Raw genomic sequence first — 19,190 nt, forward strand, 5'->3', positions numbered from 1 at the left:
GATGGAGCTAAATAGGATGGTTCTATAGTAATGGGAGATGGAGCTATATAGGATGACTATAGTAATGTGAGATGGAACTATATAGGATGACTCTATAGTAATGGGAGATGGAGCTATATAGGATGACTATAGTAATGTGAGATGGAACTATATAGGATGACTCTATAGTAATGGGAGATGGAGCTATATAGGATGACTATAGTAATGTGAGATGGAACTATATAGGATGACTCTATAGTAATGGGAGATGGAGCTATATAGGATGACTCTATAGTAATGGGAGATGGAGCTATATAGGATGGTTCTATAGTAATGGGAGATGGAGCTATATAGGATGATTCTATAGTAATGGGAGATGGAGCTATATAGGATGGTTCTATAGTAATGGGAGATGGAGCTATATAGGATGGTTCTATAGTAATGGGAGATGGAGCTATATAGGATGATTCTATAGTAATGGGAGATGGAGCTATATAGAATGGTTCTATAGTAATGTGAGATGGAACTATATAGGAGGATTCTGACTTGCCTAGTTAAATAAAGGACATTTCTAAATGTCTTCAAACTTTTGACCGGTGGTCTATATATATATAATATTGTTATTGTTATTTGTCAGGAAGACAAGCTCTCTCTCTGTGATGGAGCTGGTCTGACTCAGGAAGATATCCTCTCTCTCTGTGATGGAGCTGGTCTGACTCAGGAAGATATCCTCTCTCTCTGTGATGGAGCTGGTCTGACTCAGGAAGATATCCTCTCTCTCTGTGATGGAGCTGGTCTGACTCAGGAAGACAAGCTCTCTCTCTGTGATGGAGCTGGTCTGACTCAGGAAGATATCCTCTCTCTCTGTGATGGAGCTGGTCTGACTCAGGAAGACAAGCTCTCTCTCTGTGATGGAGCTGGTCTGACTCAGGAAGATATCCTCTCTCTCTGTGATGGAGCTGGTCTGACTCAGGAAGACAAGCTCTCTCTCTGTGATGGAGCTGGTCTGACTCAGGAAGATATCCTCTCTCTCTGTGATGGAGCTGGTGTGATGGAGTGGGTCTGACTCAGGAAGAAGCTCTCTCTGTGATGGAGCTGGTCTGACTCAGGAAGAAGCTCTCTCTGTGATGGAGCTGGTGTGATGGAGTGGGTCTGACTCAGGAAGAAGCTCTCTCTGTGATGGAGCTGGTCTGACTCAGGAAGATATCCTCTCTCTCTGTGATGGAGCTGGTCTGACTCAGGAAGAAGCTCTCTCTGTGATGGAGCTGGTGTGATGGAGCGGGTCTGACTCAGGAAGAAGCTCTCTCTGTGATGGAGCTGGTCTGACTTAGGAAGAAGCTCTCTCTGTGATGGAGCTGGTGTGATGGAGCGGGTCTGACTCAGGAAGAAGCTCTCTCTGTGATGGAGCTGGTCTGACTCAGGAAGAAGCTCTCTCTGTGATGGAGCTGGTCTGACTCAGGAAGATATCCTCTCTCTCTGTGATGGAGCTGGTCTGACTCAGGAAGAAGCTCTCTCTGTGATGGAGCTGGTGTGATGGAGCGGGTCTGACTCAGGAAGAAGCTCTCTCTGTGATGGAGCTGGTCTGACTCAGGAAGAAGCTCTCTCTGTGATGGAGCTGGTGTGATGGAGCGGGTCTGACTCAGGAAGAAGCTCTCTCTGTGATGGAGCTGGTCTGACTCAGGAAGAAGCTCTCTCTGTGATGGAGCTGGTGTGATGGAGCGGGTCTGACTCAGGAAGAAGCTCTCTCTGTGATGGAGCTGGTCTGACTCAGGAAGAAGCTCTCTCTGTGATGGAGCTGGTGTGATGGAGCGGGTCTGACTCAGGAAGAAGCTCTCTCTGTGATGGAGCTGGTGTGATGGAGCGGGTCTGACTCAGGAAGAAGCTCTCTCTGTGATGGAGCGGGTCTGACTCAGGAAGAAGCTCTCTCTGTGATGGAGCTGGTCTGACTCAGGAAGAAGCTCTCTCTGTGATGGAGCTGGTGTGATGGAGCTGGTCTGACTCAGGAAGAAGCTCTCTCTGTGATGGAGCTGGTCTGACTCAGGAAGAAGCTCTCTCTGTGATGGAGCTGGTCTGACTCAGGAAGAAGCTCTCTCTGTGATGGAGCTGGTCTGACTCAGGAAGAAGCTCTCTCTGTGATGGAGCTGGTGTGATGGAGCTGGTCTGACTCAGGAAGAAGCTCTCTCTGTGATGGAGCGGGTCTGACTCAGGAAGAAGCTCTCTCTGTGATGGAGCTGGTCTGACTCAGGAAGAAGCTCTCTCTGTGATGGAGCTGGTCTGACTCAGGAAGACATCCTCTCTCTCTGTGATGGAGCGGGTCTGACTCAGGAAGAAGCTCTCTCTGTGATGGAGCTGGTCTGACTCAGGAAGAAGCTCTCTCTGTGATGGAGCTGGTCTGACTCAGGAAGAAGCTCTCTCTGTGATGGAGCTGGTGTGATGGAGTGGGTCTGACTCAGGAAGACATCCTCTCTCTCTGTGTGATGGTGCTGTTGCGTTTAATATGCCCCCCTCCTAAATTGTCTCATGTTTGAACTACTTTGTTATATGATATGATATTCCATTATATTATCTCCCCCCTGTCTGCAGGATGAGGTGCTGGCTGTGTCTGAGAAGGTGGTGGTGAAGTTACAGGACCTGGTCAGATGGACTGTATGGGACTCTTCAGGCTGGAGCAGGGGCCTGAAGGCTGCACCTCTAAAGCCCAGTGAGGTGCTCCAAGAGCTGGAGAAGAATGGACAGAGAGACACCCCCGTCCTCCACCGGTACAGAGAGTCAACACTCAACAGCGGCCTCAACTTCAAATACGTTTTAAAGGAAAAGACTCAACTAGGTAACACTGGCATTTCTCTTTCTCTCTGACTTTACGCTCTTACATCTCAGCTGTTCATGTCTGTAGCATGCAGTATGATGAGGTAGAGGTCATGTCTGTAGCATGCAGTATGATGAGGTAGAGGTCATGTCTGTAGCATGCAGTATGACGAGGTAGAGGTCATGTCTGTAGCATGCAGTATGATGAAGTAGAGGTCATGTCTGTAGCATGCAGTATGATGAGGTAGAGGTCATGTCTGTAGCATGCAGTATGATGAAGTAGAGGTCATGTCTGTAGCATGCAGTATGACAAGGTAGATGTCATGTCTGTAGCATGCAGTATGATGAAGTAGAGGTCATGTCTGTAGCATGCAGTATGATGAGGTAGAGGTCATGTCTGTAGCATGCAGTATGACGAGGTAGAGGTCATGTCTGTAGCATGCAGTATGATGAAGTAGAGGTCATGTCTGTAGCATGCAGTATGATGAAGTAGAGGTCATGTCTGTAGCATGCAGTATGACGAGGTAGATGTCATGTCTGTAGCATGCAGTATGATGAAGTAGAGGTCATGTCTGTAGCATGCAGTATGACGAGGTAGAGGTCATGTCTGTAGCATGCAGTATGACGAGGTAGAGGTCATGTCTGTAGCATGCAGTATGATGAGGTAGAGGTCATGTCTGTAGCATGCAGTATGACGAGGTAGAGGTCATGTCTGTAGCATGCAGTATGACGAGGTAGAGGTCATGTCTGTAGCATGCAGTATGACGAGGTAGAGGTCATGTCTGTAGCATGCAGTATGACGAGGTAGAGGTCATGTCTGTAGCATGCAGTATGATGAGGTAGATGTCATGTCTGTAGCATGCAGTATGATGAGGTAGATGTCATGTCTGTAGCATGCAGTATGACGAGGTAGATGTCATGTCTGTAGCATGCAGTATGATGAAGTAGAGGTCATGTCTGTAGCATGCAGTATGACGAGGTAGAGGTCATGTCTGTAGCATGCAGTATGACGAGGTAGAGGTCATGTCTGTAGCATGCAGTATGATGAGGTAGATGTCATGTCTGTAGCATGCAGTATGATGAAGTAGAGGTCATGTCTGTAGCATGCAGTATGATGAAGTAGAGGTCATGTCTGTAGCATGCAGTATGACGAGGTAGAGGTCATGTCTGTAGCATGCAGTATGACGAGGTAGAGGTCATGTCTGTAGCATGCAGTATGACGAGGTAGATGTCATGTCTGTAGCATGCAGTATGATGAAGTAGAGGTCATGTCTGTAGCATGCAGTATGATGAGGTAGATGTCATGTCTGTAGCATGCAGTATGATGAGGTAGATGTCATGTCTGTAGCATGCAGTATGACGAGGTAGATGTCATGTCTGTAGCATGCAGTATGATGAAGTAGAGGTCATGTCTGTAGCATGCAGTATGACGAGGTAGAGGTCATGTCTGTAGCATGCAGTATGACGAGGTAGAGGTCATGTCTGTAGCATGCAGTATGATGAGGTAGATGTCATGTCTGTAGCATGCAGTATGATGAGGTAGAGGTCATGTCTGTAGCATGCAGTATGATGAGGTAGATGTCATGTCTGTAGCATGCAGTATGATGAAGTAGAGGTCATGTCTGTAGCATGCAGTATGATGAGGTAGATGTCATGTCTGTAGCATGCAGTATGATGAGGTAGATGTCATGTCTGTAGCATGCAGTATGATGAAGTAGAGGTCATGTCTGTAGCATGCAGTATGATGAGGTAGAGGTCATGTCTGTAGCATGCAGTATGATGAGGTAGAGGTCATGTCTGTAGCATGCAGTATGATGAAGTAGAGGTCATGTCTGTAGCATGCAGTATGACGAGGTAGAGGTCATGTCTGTAGCATGCAGTATGACGAGGTAGAGGTCATGTCTGTAGCATGCAGTATGATGAGGTAGAGGTCATGTCTGTAGCATGCAGTATTTACATATCTACCTCAATTACCTGGTACCCCTGCACATCGTCTCAGTACTGGTACCCCGTGTATATAACCATGTTATTAGCTGGTACCCCTGTATATAACCATGTTATTAGCTGGTACCCCTGTATATAACCATGTTATTAGCTGGTACTCCCTGTATATAGCCATGTTATTACCTCGTACCCCTGCACATCGACTCAGTACTGACACCCCGTGTATATAACCATGTTATTACCTGGTACCCCTGAACATTGACTCAGTACTGACTCCCCGTGTATATAACCATGTTATTACCTGGTACCCCTGCACATCAACTCAGTATTGGCACCCCGTGTATATAACGTGTATTTAACCATGTTATTACCTGGTACCCCTGCACATTGACTCAGTATTGGCACCCCGTGTATATAACCATGTTATTACCTGGTACCCCTGAACATTGACTCAGTACTGACTCCCCGTGTATATAACCATGTTATTACCTGGTACCCCTGAACATTGACTCAGTACTGACTCCCCGTGTATATAGCCAAGTTATCATTATTCATTGTGTATTTATTCCTCATGTTATTATTTTTCTATTTCAAAAAATATATCTCTGCATTGTTGGTAAGGGCCCGTCAGTCAGCATTTCACTGTTAGTGTCACGATCGTCGTAAAGGGGAGACCAAAGCACAGCGTGATTAGAATACATTCTTCTCTTATTGAAGGACGAACACGAAGAGCAGTTCAACAAAAACAACAAGACGCTATGACCACCGAGTGCAGACACAGGCAATAACCCACGAACCACAATACAAAACAGGTTACCTAAATATGGTTCCCAATCAGAGACAACGACAAACACCTGCCCCTGATTCAGAACCATATCAGGCCAAAACACATAGAAACAGACTAACTAGACATGCAACATAGAATGCCCACTCATATCACACCCTGACCAAACAAAACATAGAAACAAACAACGCAAATGATGGTCAGAGTGTGACAGTCTACTACACCTGTTGTTTACCAAGCATGTGACAAATCATATTTGATTTGATATGATTAATATAGAAAATATTTAGATAAAGCAAATCTTTCCCCTTATACGATTCCCTAAATGTTTTATATTTTATTTTTTAATCTCAAATAATATACCTAAATAATAAATGTTCAACTATAAAAATGACATTTTTGTGCCAGATAATGATTGTCCCAACTTTCAACAATCCCTGTACTAAGTCTTTGTAAGAATGGAAAGAGATCAGGAGAGGGCCTCAATCAGTTTGGAGCCCCACCTGTTCAGCTAATTTTTTTTATAACAAAATAATAATAATTGGCCTATTTTGCATGTTATTTCATGTCACATATCAGTCAGTTTGCAAACAATGTAAAAAAAAATGTTTCCCTTGAGTTAATTTGGTCACCAACAAACAAGCTTTCTGGCTCTCACAGACCTGTAACTTCTTCTTTAAGAGGCTCCTCTGTCCTCCACTCGTTACCTGTATTAATGGCACCTGTTTGAACTTGTTATCAGTATAAAAGACACCTGTCCACAACCTCAAACAGTCACACTCCAAACTCCACTATGGCCAAGACTAAAGAGCTGTCAAAGGACACCAGAAACAAAATTGTAGACCTGCACCAGCCTGGGAAGACTGAATCTGCAACAGCTTGGTTTGAAGAAATCTACTGTGGGAGCAATTATTAGGAAATGGAAGACATACAAGACCACTGATAATCTCCCTCGATCTGTGGCTCCACGCAAGATTTCAACCAGTGGGGTCAAAATGAGCACTTCCCTATATAGAATACTACTGTTGACCAGAGCCCTATTCCCTATATAGAACACTACTGTTGACCAGAGCCCTATTCCCTATATAGAACACTACTGTTGACCAGAGCCCTATTCCCTATATAGTACATTACTGTTGACCAGAGCCCTATTCCCTATATAGAACACTACTGTTGACCAGAGCCCTATTCCCTATATAGAATACTACTGTTGACCAGAGCCCTATTCCCTATATAGAACACTACTGTTGACCAGAGCCCTATTCCCTATATAGAACACTACTGTTGACCAGAGCCCTATTCCCTATATAGAACACTACTGTTGACCAGAGCCCTATTCCCTATATGGAACACTACTGTTGACCAGAGCCCTATTCCCTATATAGAATACTACTGTTGACCAGAGCCCTATTCCCTATATAGAACACTACTGTTGACCAGGGCCCTATTCCCTATATAGAATACTACTGTTGACCAGAGCCCTATTCCCTATATAGAATACTACTGTTGACCAGAGCCCTATTCCCTATATAGAATACTACTGTTGACCAGAGCCCTATTCCCTATATAGAATACTACTGTTGACCAGAGCCCTATTCCCTATATAGAGCACTACTGTTGACCAGAGCCCTATTCCCTATATAGAATACTACTGTTGACCAGAGCCTTATACCCTATATAGAGCACTACTGTTGACCAGAGCCCTATTCCTTATATAGAACACTACTGTTGACCAGAGCCCTATTCCCTATATAGAACACTACTGTTGACCAGAGCCCTATTCCCTATATAGAACACTACTGTTGACCAGAGCCCTATTCCCTATAGAGAACACTACTGTTGACCAGAGCCCTATTCCCTATATAGAACACTACTGTTGACCAGAGCCCTATTCCCTATATAGAACACTACTGTTGACCAGAGCCCTATTCCCTATATAGAACACTACTGTTGACCAGACCCCTATTCCCTATATAGAACACTACTGTTGACCAGAGCCTTATTCCCTATATAGAACACTACAGTTGACCAGAGCCCTATTCCCTATATAGACCACTACTGTTGACCAGAGCCCTATTCCCTATATAGAACACTACAGTTGACCAGAGCCCTATTCCCTATATAGAACACTACTGTTGACCAGAGCCCTATTCCCTATATAGAACACTACTGTTGACCAGAGCCCTATTCCCTATATAGAACACTACTGTTGACCAGAGCCCTATTCCCTATATAGAACGCTACTGTTGACCAGAGCCCTATTCCCTATATAGAACACTACTGTTGACCAGAGCCCTATTCCCTATATTGAACGCTACTGTTGACCAGAGCCCTATTCCCTATATAGAACCCTGCTATGGACCAGAGCCCTATTCCCTATATAGTGCCCTGCTATGGACCAGAGCTCTGCACTGTGAAGGGAATAGGGTTTCATTAGGGACACACCCTCTGTGTCCTCTGTTCTCTCAGAGTTGTTTTACAAGACATGATGTTTTCATTATTGTCACCAGGGCTGTTCAGGCTGGAAGTTTACTGGTCTTATTGTCCATTATAACACTCTGATATGCTCCTAACTCCCCGTGTGAGTCAAGATGGACGCGGGCCAGCACATCAAAATCTGGGAGTCAGAGTATTGTGAGAGCAGGAGTGGAAAGAAACAGTTGTTTGTTACTTTATTTCAAAGTCCGTCCTCTAGTTGTCAGTTCTCCCTCTATATGAAGTGTTGTGGTACTGTTCTGTCCTCTAGTGTTGTGGTACTGTTCTGTCCTCTAGTGTTGTGGTACTGTTCTGTCCTCTAGTGTTGTGGTACTGTTCTGTCCTCTAGTGTTGTGGTACTGTTCTGTCCTCTAGTGTTGTGGTACTGTTCTGTCCTCTAGTGTTGTGGTACTGTTCTGTCCTCTAGTGTTGTGGTACTGTTCTGTCCTCTAGTGTTGTGGTACTGTTCTGTCCTCTAGTGTTGTGGTACTGTTCTGTCCTCTAGTGTTGTGGTACTGTTCTGTCCTCTAGTGTTGTGGTACTGTTCTGTTCTCTAGTGTTGTGGTACTGTTCTGTCCTCTATATGAAGTGCTGTGGTACTGTTCTGTCCTCTATATGAAGTGCTGTGGTACTGTTCTGTCCTCTATATGAAGTGTTGTGGTACTGTTCTGTCCTCTAGTGTTGTGGTACTGTTCTGTCCTCTAGTGTTGTGGTACTGCTCTGTCCTCTAGTGTTGTGGTACTGTTCTGTCCTCTATATGAAGTGTTGTGGTACTGCTCTGTCCTCTATATGAAGTGCTGTGGTACTGCTCTGTCCTCTAGTGTTGTGGTACTGTTCTGTCCTCTATATGAAGTGCTGTGGTACTGCTCTGTCCTCTATATGAAGTGCTGTGGTACTGCTCTGTCCTCTATATGAAGTGCTGTGGTACTGCTCTGTCCTCTATATGAAGTGCTGTGGTACTGCTCTGTCCTCTATATGAAGTGCTGTGGTACTGCTCTGTCCTCTAAATGAAGTGTTGTGGTACTGCTCTGTCCTCTATATGAAGTGTTGTGGTACTGTTCTGTCCTCTATATGAAGTGCTGTGGTACTGCTCTGTCCTCTATATGAAGTGCTGTGGTACTGCTCTGTCCTCTAAATGAAGTGCTGTGGTACTGCTCTGTCCTCTATATGAAGTGCTGTGGTACTGCGCTGTCCTCTATATGAAGTGCTGTGGTACTGCTCTGTCCTCTATATGAAGTGCTGTGGTACTGCTCTGTCCTCTATATGAAGTGCTGTGGTACTGCTCTGTCCTCTATATGAAGTGCTGTGGTACTGCTCTGTCCTCTATATGAAGTGCTGTGGTACTGCTCTGTCCTCTATATGAAGTGCTGTGGTACTGCTCTGTCCTCTAAATGAAGTGCTGTGGTACTGCTCTGTCCTCTATATGAAGTGCTGTGGTACTGTTCTGTCCTCTATATGAAGTGTTGTGGTACTGTTCTGTCCTCTATATGAAGTGCTGTGGTACTGTTCTGTCCTCTATATGAAGTGCTGTGGTACTGTTCTGTCCTCTATATGAAGTGTTGTGGTACTGCTCTGTCCTCTAGTGTTGTGGTACTGTTCTGTCCTCTATATGAAGTGCTGTGGTACTGCTCTGTCCTCTATATGAAGTGCTGTGGGACCGCGGCTGCTCTATCGACCGTCTAAAATGTTCCACCGCTGCTCTCTGAGGCCTTGCTGACCTCAAAGGAAATGTATTGACTGTCTGTTATTGCTGTGAGACAACACTGGGTTAATTAATGTGTATGATGTTATATTCTTTAAATAAGTATCTCACCTCCATCCAAGCAGCCATACTTGAGTTAGTCATCATATCCTGAGTATTCTCATTTTGTTTTTCACCAAATAAAACAATGTATTTTTATGTGCTGAATGTTGCCAAATCCCGCCCCCTTGCCGATCAGGACGCCAAGCCCCGCCCACAGCCAGTCAAGATGATGACTAATGTGTTATTATGGCCAGACAATCATGTCACTGCAAGCTGGGGGCAAACATTTCCTTAAATATGAAACATTTTGGAAGTTCCACAGTTACCGCTCTGAGGCGAATAAATCCATGGTTTGGCACCGGCCCTTTAAAAGCAGCCTCTCTGTGCTAATTCTAAATCATTAGATTGAGTCATGGGAAAGGAGCTGCTGACAGGACCAGAACTGTACTGCAGGTCATTAGTCACTAACTGAAGAACCCTTGAAAGCCTGACTGAGTGTTGATACCCTGTCACCAACCCAAATCCCACTGTCACCCCCCCACCCTCCCTGTCACCCCCCCCAACCTCCCTGTCACCAACCCAAATCCCACTGTCACCCCCCAAATCCCACTGTCACCCCCCAAATCCCACTGTCACCCCCCCAAATCCCACTGTCACCCCCCAAATCCCACTGTCACCCCCCCACCCTCCCTGTCACCCCACAAAATCCCACTGTCACCCCCCCCCACCCTCCCTGTCACCCCACCAAATCCCACTGTCACCCCCCCACCCTCCCTGTCACCCCCCAAATCCCACTGTCACCCCCCCACCCTCCCTGTCAACCCCCCACCCTCCCTGTCACCCCCCCACCCTCCCTGTCACCAACCCAAATCCCACTGTCATCCCCCCCAACCTCCCTGTCACCCCCCCCCACCCTACCTTTCACCCCCCCACCCTCCCTGTCACCCCCCCAAAATCCCATTGTCACCCCCCCACCCTCCCTGTCACCCCCCCAAATCCCACCCTTCTCTATGTCTCCCAGGGTGTTTATTCTCTATGTCTCCCAGGGTGTTGTAGAGGATGTTTATTCTCTATGTCTCCCAGGGTGTTTATTCTCTATGTCTCCCAGGGTGTTGTAGAGGATGTTTATTCTCTATGTCTCCCAGGGTGTTTATTCTCTATGTCTCCCAGGGTGTTGTAGAGGGTGTTTATTCTCTCTGTCTCCCGGGGTGTTGTAGAGGGTATTTATTATCTCTGTCTCCCAGGGTGTTGTAGAGGGTGTTTATTCTCTATGTCTCCCGGGGTGTTGTAGAGGGTGTTTATTCTCTGTCTCCCAGGGTGTTGTAGATGGTGTTTATTCTCTATGTCTCCCGGGGTGTTGTAGAGGGTGTTTATTATCTCTGTCTCCCAGGGTGTTGTAGAGGGTTCAATATGCTGGGTTCTCTCCCTCTGAAAGTCATTGAAAAGACCCGACAAAACAGAAAAGGGCATGATAGTGCACTGATCACACTGACAACACTGATCACACTGACAACACTGATCACACTGACAACACTGATCACACTGATCACACTGACAACACTGATCACACTGACCACACTGATCACACTGACCACACTGATCACACTGATCACACTGACAACACTGATCACACTGACAACACTGATCACACTGATCACACTAACAACACTGATCACACTGACCACACTGATCACACTGATCACACTGATCACAATGACACCACTGATCACATTGACAACACTGCTCACACTGATCACACTGACAACACTGACAACACTGATCACACTGACAACACTGATCACAATGACAACACTGATCACAATGACAACACTGACACCACTGATCATACTTACAACAATGACAACACTGACAACACTGATCACGTTGACAACACTGCTCACATTGATCACACTGACAACATGGATTACTTTTAACACTAATATTAAAATAACACATTGTTCACATTGATAATAATATAATAACACATTGATAATAATATAATAATATAACATCACATTGATAATAATATAACATCACATTGATAATATAATAACACATAATATAATAACACATTGATAATAATATAATAACACATAATACAATAACACATTGATAATAATATAATAACACATAATACAATAACACATTGATAATAATATAATAACACATAATATATTAACACATAATACAATAACACATTGATAATAATATAATAACACATAATATAATAAAACATTGATAATAAAATAACACATTGATAATATTAAATAACACATTGATAATAATATAATAATAAAATAACACATTGATAATATTAAATAACACATTGATAATAATATAATAATATAATAACACATTGATAATAATATAATAATATAACATCACATTGATAATAATATAATAATATAACATCACATTGATAATAATATAATAATATAATAACACATTGATAATATAACATCACATTGATAGTAATATAATAATATAACATCACATTGATAGTAATATAATAATATAACATCACATTGATAATAATATAATAATATAATAATATAACAACACATTGATAATAATATACTAATATAATAACACATTGATAATATAATAACACATTGATAATAATATAATAATATAATAACACATTGATAATATAATAACACATTGATAATATAATAACACATTGATAATAATATACTAATATAATAACACATTGATAATATAATAACACATTGATAATATAATAACACATTGATAATAATCTAATAATATAATAACACATTGATAATATAATAACACATTGATAATATAATAACACATTGATAATAATATAATAATATAATAACACATTGATAATGCTACAGACCTATATCTATCCTACCATGCCTTTCTAAGGTCTTCGAAAGCCAAGTCAACAAACAGATTACCGACCATTTTGAATCTCACCATACCTTCTCTGCTATGCAATCTGGTTTCAGAGCTGGTCATGGGTGCACCTCAGCCACGCTCAAGGTCCTAAACGATATCTTAACCGCCATCGATAAGAAACATTACTGTGCAGCCGTATTCATTGATCTGGCCAAGGCTTTCGACTCTGTCAATCACCACATCCTCATCGGCAGACTCAACAGCCTTGGTTTCTCAAATGATTGCCTCGCCTGGTTCACCAACTACTTCTCTGATAGAGTTCAGTGTGTCAAATCTGAGGGTCTGTTGTCCGGACCTCTGGCAGTCTCTATGGGGGTGCCACAGGGTTCAATTCTTGGACCGACTCTCTTCTCTGTATACATCAATGAGGTCGCTCTTGCTGCTGGTGAGTCTCTGATCCACCTCTACGCAGACGACACCATTCTGTATACTTCCGGCCCTTCTTTGGACACTGTGTTAACAACCCTCCAGGCAAGCTTCAATGCCATACAACTCTCCTTCCGTGGCCTCCAACTGCTCTTAAATACAAGTAAAACTAAATGCATGCTCTTCAACCGATCACTACCTGCACCTACCCGCCTGTCCAACATCACTACTCTGGACGGCTCTGACTTAGAATACGTGGACAACTACAAATACTTAGGTGTCTGGTTAGACTGTAAACTCTCCTTCCAGACCCATATCAAACATCTCCAATCCAAAGTTAAATCTAGAATTGGCTTCCTATTTCGCAACAAAGCATCCTTCACTCATGCTGCCAAACATACCCTTGTAAAACTGACCATCCTACCAATCCTCGACTTTGGCGATGTAATTTACAAAATAGCCTCCAATACCCTACTCAACAAACTGGATGCAGTCTATCACAGTGCAATCCGTTTTGTCACCAAAGCCCCATACACTACCCACCATTGCGACCTGTACGCTCTCGTTGGCTGGCCCTCGCTTCATACTCGTCGCCAAACCCACTGGCTCCATGTCATCTACAAGACCCTGCTAGGTAAAGTCCCCCCTTATCTCAGCTCGCTGGTCACCATAGCATCTCCCACCTGTAGCACACGCTCCAGCAGGTATATCTCTCTAGTCACCCCCAAAACCAATTCTTTCTTTGGCCGCCTCTCTTTCCAGTTCTCTGCTGCCAATGACTGGAACGAACTACAAAAATCTCTGAAACTGGAAACTCTTATCTCCCTCACTAGCTTTAAGCACCAACTGTCAGAGCAGCTCACAGATTACTGCACCTGTACATAGCCCACATATAATTTAGCCCTATCAACTACCTCTTTCCCAACTGTATTTAATTTATGTATTTATTTTGCTCCTTTGCACCCCATTATTTTTATTTCTACTTTGCACATTCTTCCATTGCAAAACTACCATTCCAGTGTTTTACTTGCTATATTGTATTTACTTTGCCACCAAGGCCTTTTTTTGCCTTTACCTCCCTTCTCACCTCATTTGCTCACATTGTATATAGACTTGTTTATACTTTATTATTGACTGTATGTTTGTTTTACTCCATGTGTAACTCTGTGTTGTTGTATCTGTCGAACTGCTTTGCTTTATCTTGGCCAGGTCGCAATTGTAAATGAGAACTTGTTCTCAACTTGCCTACCTGGTTAAATAAAGGTAAATAAAATAAATAAATAAAATAAATAATAATATAATAATATAACAACACATTGATAATAATATAATAATATAACATCACATTGATAATAATATAATAATATAACATCACATTGATAGTAATATAATAATATAACAACACATTGATAATAATATAATAATATAACAACACATTGATAATAATATAATAATATAACATCACATTGATAGTAATATAATAATATAACATCACATTGATAGTAATATAATAATATAATAACACATTGATAGTAATATAATAATATAATAATATAACAACACATTGATAATAATAACAACACATTGATAATAATATAACAACACATTGATAATAATATAATAATATAACACATTGATAATAATATAATAATTTAATAACACATTGATAGTAATATAATAATATAATAACACATTGATAATAATATAATAACACATTGATAATAATATAACACATTGATAATATATAACACATTGATAATATATAACACATTGATAATAATATAATAATATAATAACACATTTATAATAATATAATAATATAACACATTGATAATAATATAATAATATAACACATTGATAATAATATAATAATATAATAACACATTTATAATAATATAATAATATAACACATTGATAATAATATAATAATATAATAACACATTTATAATAATATAATAATATAACACATTGATAATAATATAATAATATAACACATTGATAATTATATAATAATATAACACATTGATAATAATATAATAATATAACACATTGATAATTATATAATAATATAACACATTGATAATAATATAATAATATAACACATTGATAATAATATAATAATATAACACATTGATAATAATATAATAATATAATAACACATTGATAATAATATAATAACACATTTATAATAATATAACACATTGATAATTATATAATAATATAACACATTGATGATAATATAACACATTGATAATAATATAATAATATAATAACACATTGATAATAATATAATAATATAACACATTGATAATAATATAATAATATAACACATTGATAATATATAACACATTGATAATAATATAATAATATAATAACACATTGATAATAATATAATAATATAACACATTGATAATAATATAACACATTGATAATAATATAATAATATAACAACACATTGATAATAATATAATAATATAATAACACATTGATAATAATATAATAACACATTGATAATAATATAATAATATAACAACACATTGATAATAATATAATAATATAATAACACATTGATAATAATATAATAACACATTGATAATAATATAACACATTGATAATAATATAACACATTGATAATATATAACACATTGATAATAATATAATAATATAATAACACATTGATAATAATATACTAATATAACACATTGATAATAATATAACACATTGATAATATATAACAAATTGATAATAATATAATAATATAATAACACATTGATAATATAATAACACATTGATAATAATATAACACATTGATAATATAATAACACATTGATAAATATAATAACACATTGATGGTCATTGATGGTCATTGATGGTCTAAATTGACTGGTCTAAAGTAGTGCACTATATAGGGAACAGGGTTCTATAGGACCCTGGTCTAAAGTAGTGCACTATGTAGGGAATAGGGTGCCGATTTGAATGAATGACCACCAGGAGAGAGAGGAGTTGACAGAGTTTAGACCTCAAGTCCATTCCATCTGATGAGACATGCAGACTGACTCAGACTGATTTCATTGCTGATTTTGGAACCAATCAGTGCCTCCCATTTTTCCCCGTCTTGACAAAGGCTTCTTGTATCAACTATTAAAGGGAAATTGCATAATTTGATCCAACAGCTCTTATGGTAGTGCTGCCCCCATACCAATTAAATACCACAGATAAGTATTCCTTTGTTTAGAAAAGGTTAGATTTTATTAACAGAATAATGATCTAGCATGTGGGGTTGTACTTTCTTCTCCATCCTCTGGAATTATTATCTTCACATTGACAAAACATCATCTTCCCTCAATAACTTAAAATGAAGACTGGAGGTCAGCCTGATGAACCATGAAGACTGGGGGTCAGCCTGATGAACCATGAAGACTGGGGGTCAGCCTGATGAACCATGAAGACTGGGGGTCAGCCTGATGAACCATGAAGACTGGAGGTCAGCCTGATGAACCATGAAGACTGGAGGTCAGCCTGATGAACCATGAAGACTGGAGGTCAGCCTGATGAACCATGAAGACTGGAGGTCAGCCTGATGAACCATGAAGACTGGAGGTTAGACTGATGAACCATGAAGACTGGAGGTCAGCCTGATGAACCATGAAGACTGGAGGTCAGCCTGATGAACAATGAAGACTGGAGGTCAGCCTGATGAACCATGAAGACTGGAGGTCAGCCTGATGAACCATGAAGACTGGAGGTCAGCCTGATGAACCATGAAGACTGGGGGTCAGCCTGATGAACCAATGAAGACTGGGGGTCAGCCTGATGAACCAATGAAGACTGGGGGTCAGCCTGATGAACCAATGAAGACTGGGGGTCAGCCTGATGAACCAATGAAGACTGGGGGTCAGCCTGATGAACCATAACGACTGGGGATCAGCCTGATGAACCAAACTACTCAGTAATCTCCTCCATGAAGACTGGAGTTCAGCCTGATGATCCATGAAGACTGGGGGTCAGCCTGATGAACCATGAAGACTGGGGGTCAGCCTGATGAACGATGAAGACTGGGGATCAGCCTGATGAACTAAACTACTCAGTAATCTCCTCCATGAAGACTGGAGATCCGCCTGATGAACCAAACTACTCAGTAATCTCCTCCATGAAGTCTGGGAGTCAGCCTGATGAACCAAACTACTCAGTAATCTCCTCCATGAAGACTGGAGTTCAGCCTGATGATCCATGAAGACTGGGGGTCAGCCTGATGAACCTTGAAGACTGGGGGTCAGCCTGATGAACGATGAAGACTGGAGGTCAGCCTGATGAACCATAACGACTGGGGATCAGCCTGATGAACCAAACTACTCAGTAATCTCCTCCATGAAGTCTGGGAGTCAGCCTGATGAACCAAACTACTCAGTAATCTCCTCCATGAAGACTGGAGTTCAGCCTGATGATCCATGAAGACTGGGGGTCAGCCTGATGAACCATGAAGACTGGGGGTCAGCCTGATGAACGATGAAGACTGGAGGTCAGCCTGATGAACGATGAAGACTGGGGATCAGCCTGATGAACTAAACTACTCAGTAATCTCCTCCATGAAGTCTGGGAGTCAGCCTGATGAACCAAACTACTCAGTAATCTCCTCCATGAAGACTGGAGTTCAGCCTGATGATCCATGAAGACTGGGGGTCAGCCTGATGAACCATGAAGACTGGGGGTCAGCCTGATGAACCATGAAGACTGGAGGTCAGCCTGATGAACGATGAAGACTGGGGATCAGCCTGATGAACTAAACTACTCAGTAATCTCCTCCATGAAGACTGGAGATCCGCCTGATGAACCAAACTAACATCACCTGATAGAACATCTCCTGGTAGAACATCACCTGGTAGAACATCACCTGGTAGAACATCACCTGGTAGCACATCTCCTGATAAAACATCACCTGGTAGCACATCTCCTGATAAAACATCTCCTGGTAGAACATCACCTGATAGAACATCTCCTGATAGAACATCACCTGGTAGCACATCACCTGGTAGCACATCACCTGGTAGAACATCTCCTGATAGAACATCACCTGGTAGCACATCACCTGGTAGCACATCACCTGGTAGAACATCTCCTGATAGAACATCTCCTGATAGAACATCTCCTGATAGAACATCACCTGGTAGAACATCACCTGGTAGAACATCTCCTGATATAACAGATATTGTGGTTAATTTGTGCTCTGGGTGCCATGATGGTGATTGAGCAGAAGGATCTGTGTAAATCAGCAGAGTGAGATGTATCAACGTTGAACCATCTGGCTCTCGTTATATCACAACGGTTTATATCACAACGGTTTATACCACAACGGTTTATATCACAACGGTTTATATCACAACGGTTTATATCACAACGGTTTATACCACAACGGTTTATATCACAACGGTTTATATCACAACACTCGGTTTATATCACAACGGTTTATATCACAACGGTTTATACCACAACGGTTTATATCACAACGGTTTATACCACAACGGTTTATATCACAACGGTTTATATCACAACACTCGGTTTATATCACAACGGTTTATATCACAACGGTTTATATCACAACGGTTTATACCACAACGGTTTATACCACAACGGTTTATACCACAACGGTTTATATCACAACGGTTTATACCACAATGGTTTATACCACAACGGTTTATACCACAACGGTTTATATCACAACGGTTTATATCACAACGGTTTATATCACAACGGTTTATATCACAACGGTTTATATCACAATGGTTTATACCACAACGGTTTATACCACAACGGTTTATATCACAACGGTTTATACCACAACGGTTTATATCACAACGGTTTATATCACAACGGTTTATATCACAACGGTTTATACCACAACGGTTTTCATCACAACGGTTTATACCACAACGGTTTATGTCACAAAGGTTTATATCACACTCGGTTTATGTGAACCATCCTGGCTGAGAAGTGTCATGTTAAAACAGCAGTTTGGCTCTGTAGTAAAACCTCATATGATTCTCATATCCCACAGAACTGGACTGGAACACAGATACACTGTATCATTATATTAGCATTGTAGTGTCTATAAACTAGGCTCCAGCCTCTGCATCACAGCCTGAGTGGAACAGCCTGAATGCCGTCCAGCAG

General features: G+C 41.2%; 1 protein-coding gene across 1 annotated transcript in view; it reads left to right on the forward strand.

Annotated features, from left to right (window-relative positions):
* Nucleotides 1-19,190, forward strand: part of LOC110513287 (AT-rich interactive domain-containing protein 5B-like) — a 100,924-nt gene that overhangs the window by 19,679 nt on the left and 62,055 nt on the right. The window contains exon 3 of the mRNA XM_036972058.1: nt 2,563-2,806. Within this exon, the coding sequence (XP_036827953.1) occupies nt 2,563-2,806 (244 nt within the window). The remainder of the gene's footprint in view (nt 1-2,562; nt 2,807-19,190) is intronic.

Source organism: Oncorhynchus mykiss, unplaced genomic scaffold (genome assembly GCF_013265735.2).
Source record: "Oncorhynchus mykiss isolate Arlee unplaced genomic scaffold, USDA_OmykA_1.1 un_scaffold_119, whole genome shotgun sequence".
NCBI classification, from domain to species: domain Eukaryota; kingdom Metazoa; phylum Chordata; class Actinopteri; order Salmoniformes; family Salmonidae; genus Oncorhynchus; species Oncorhynchus mykiss.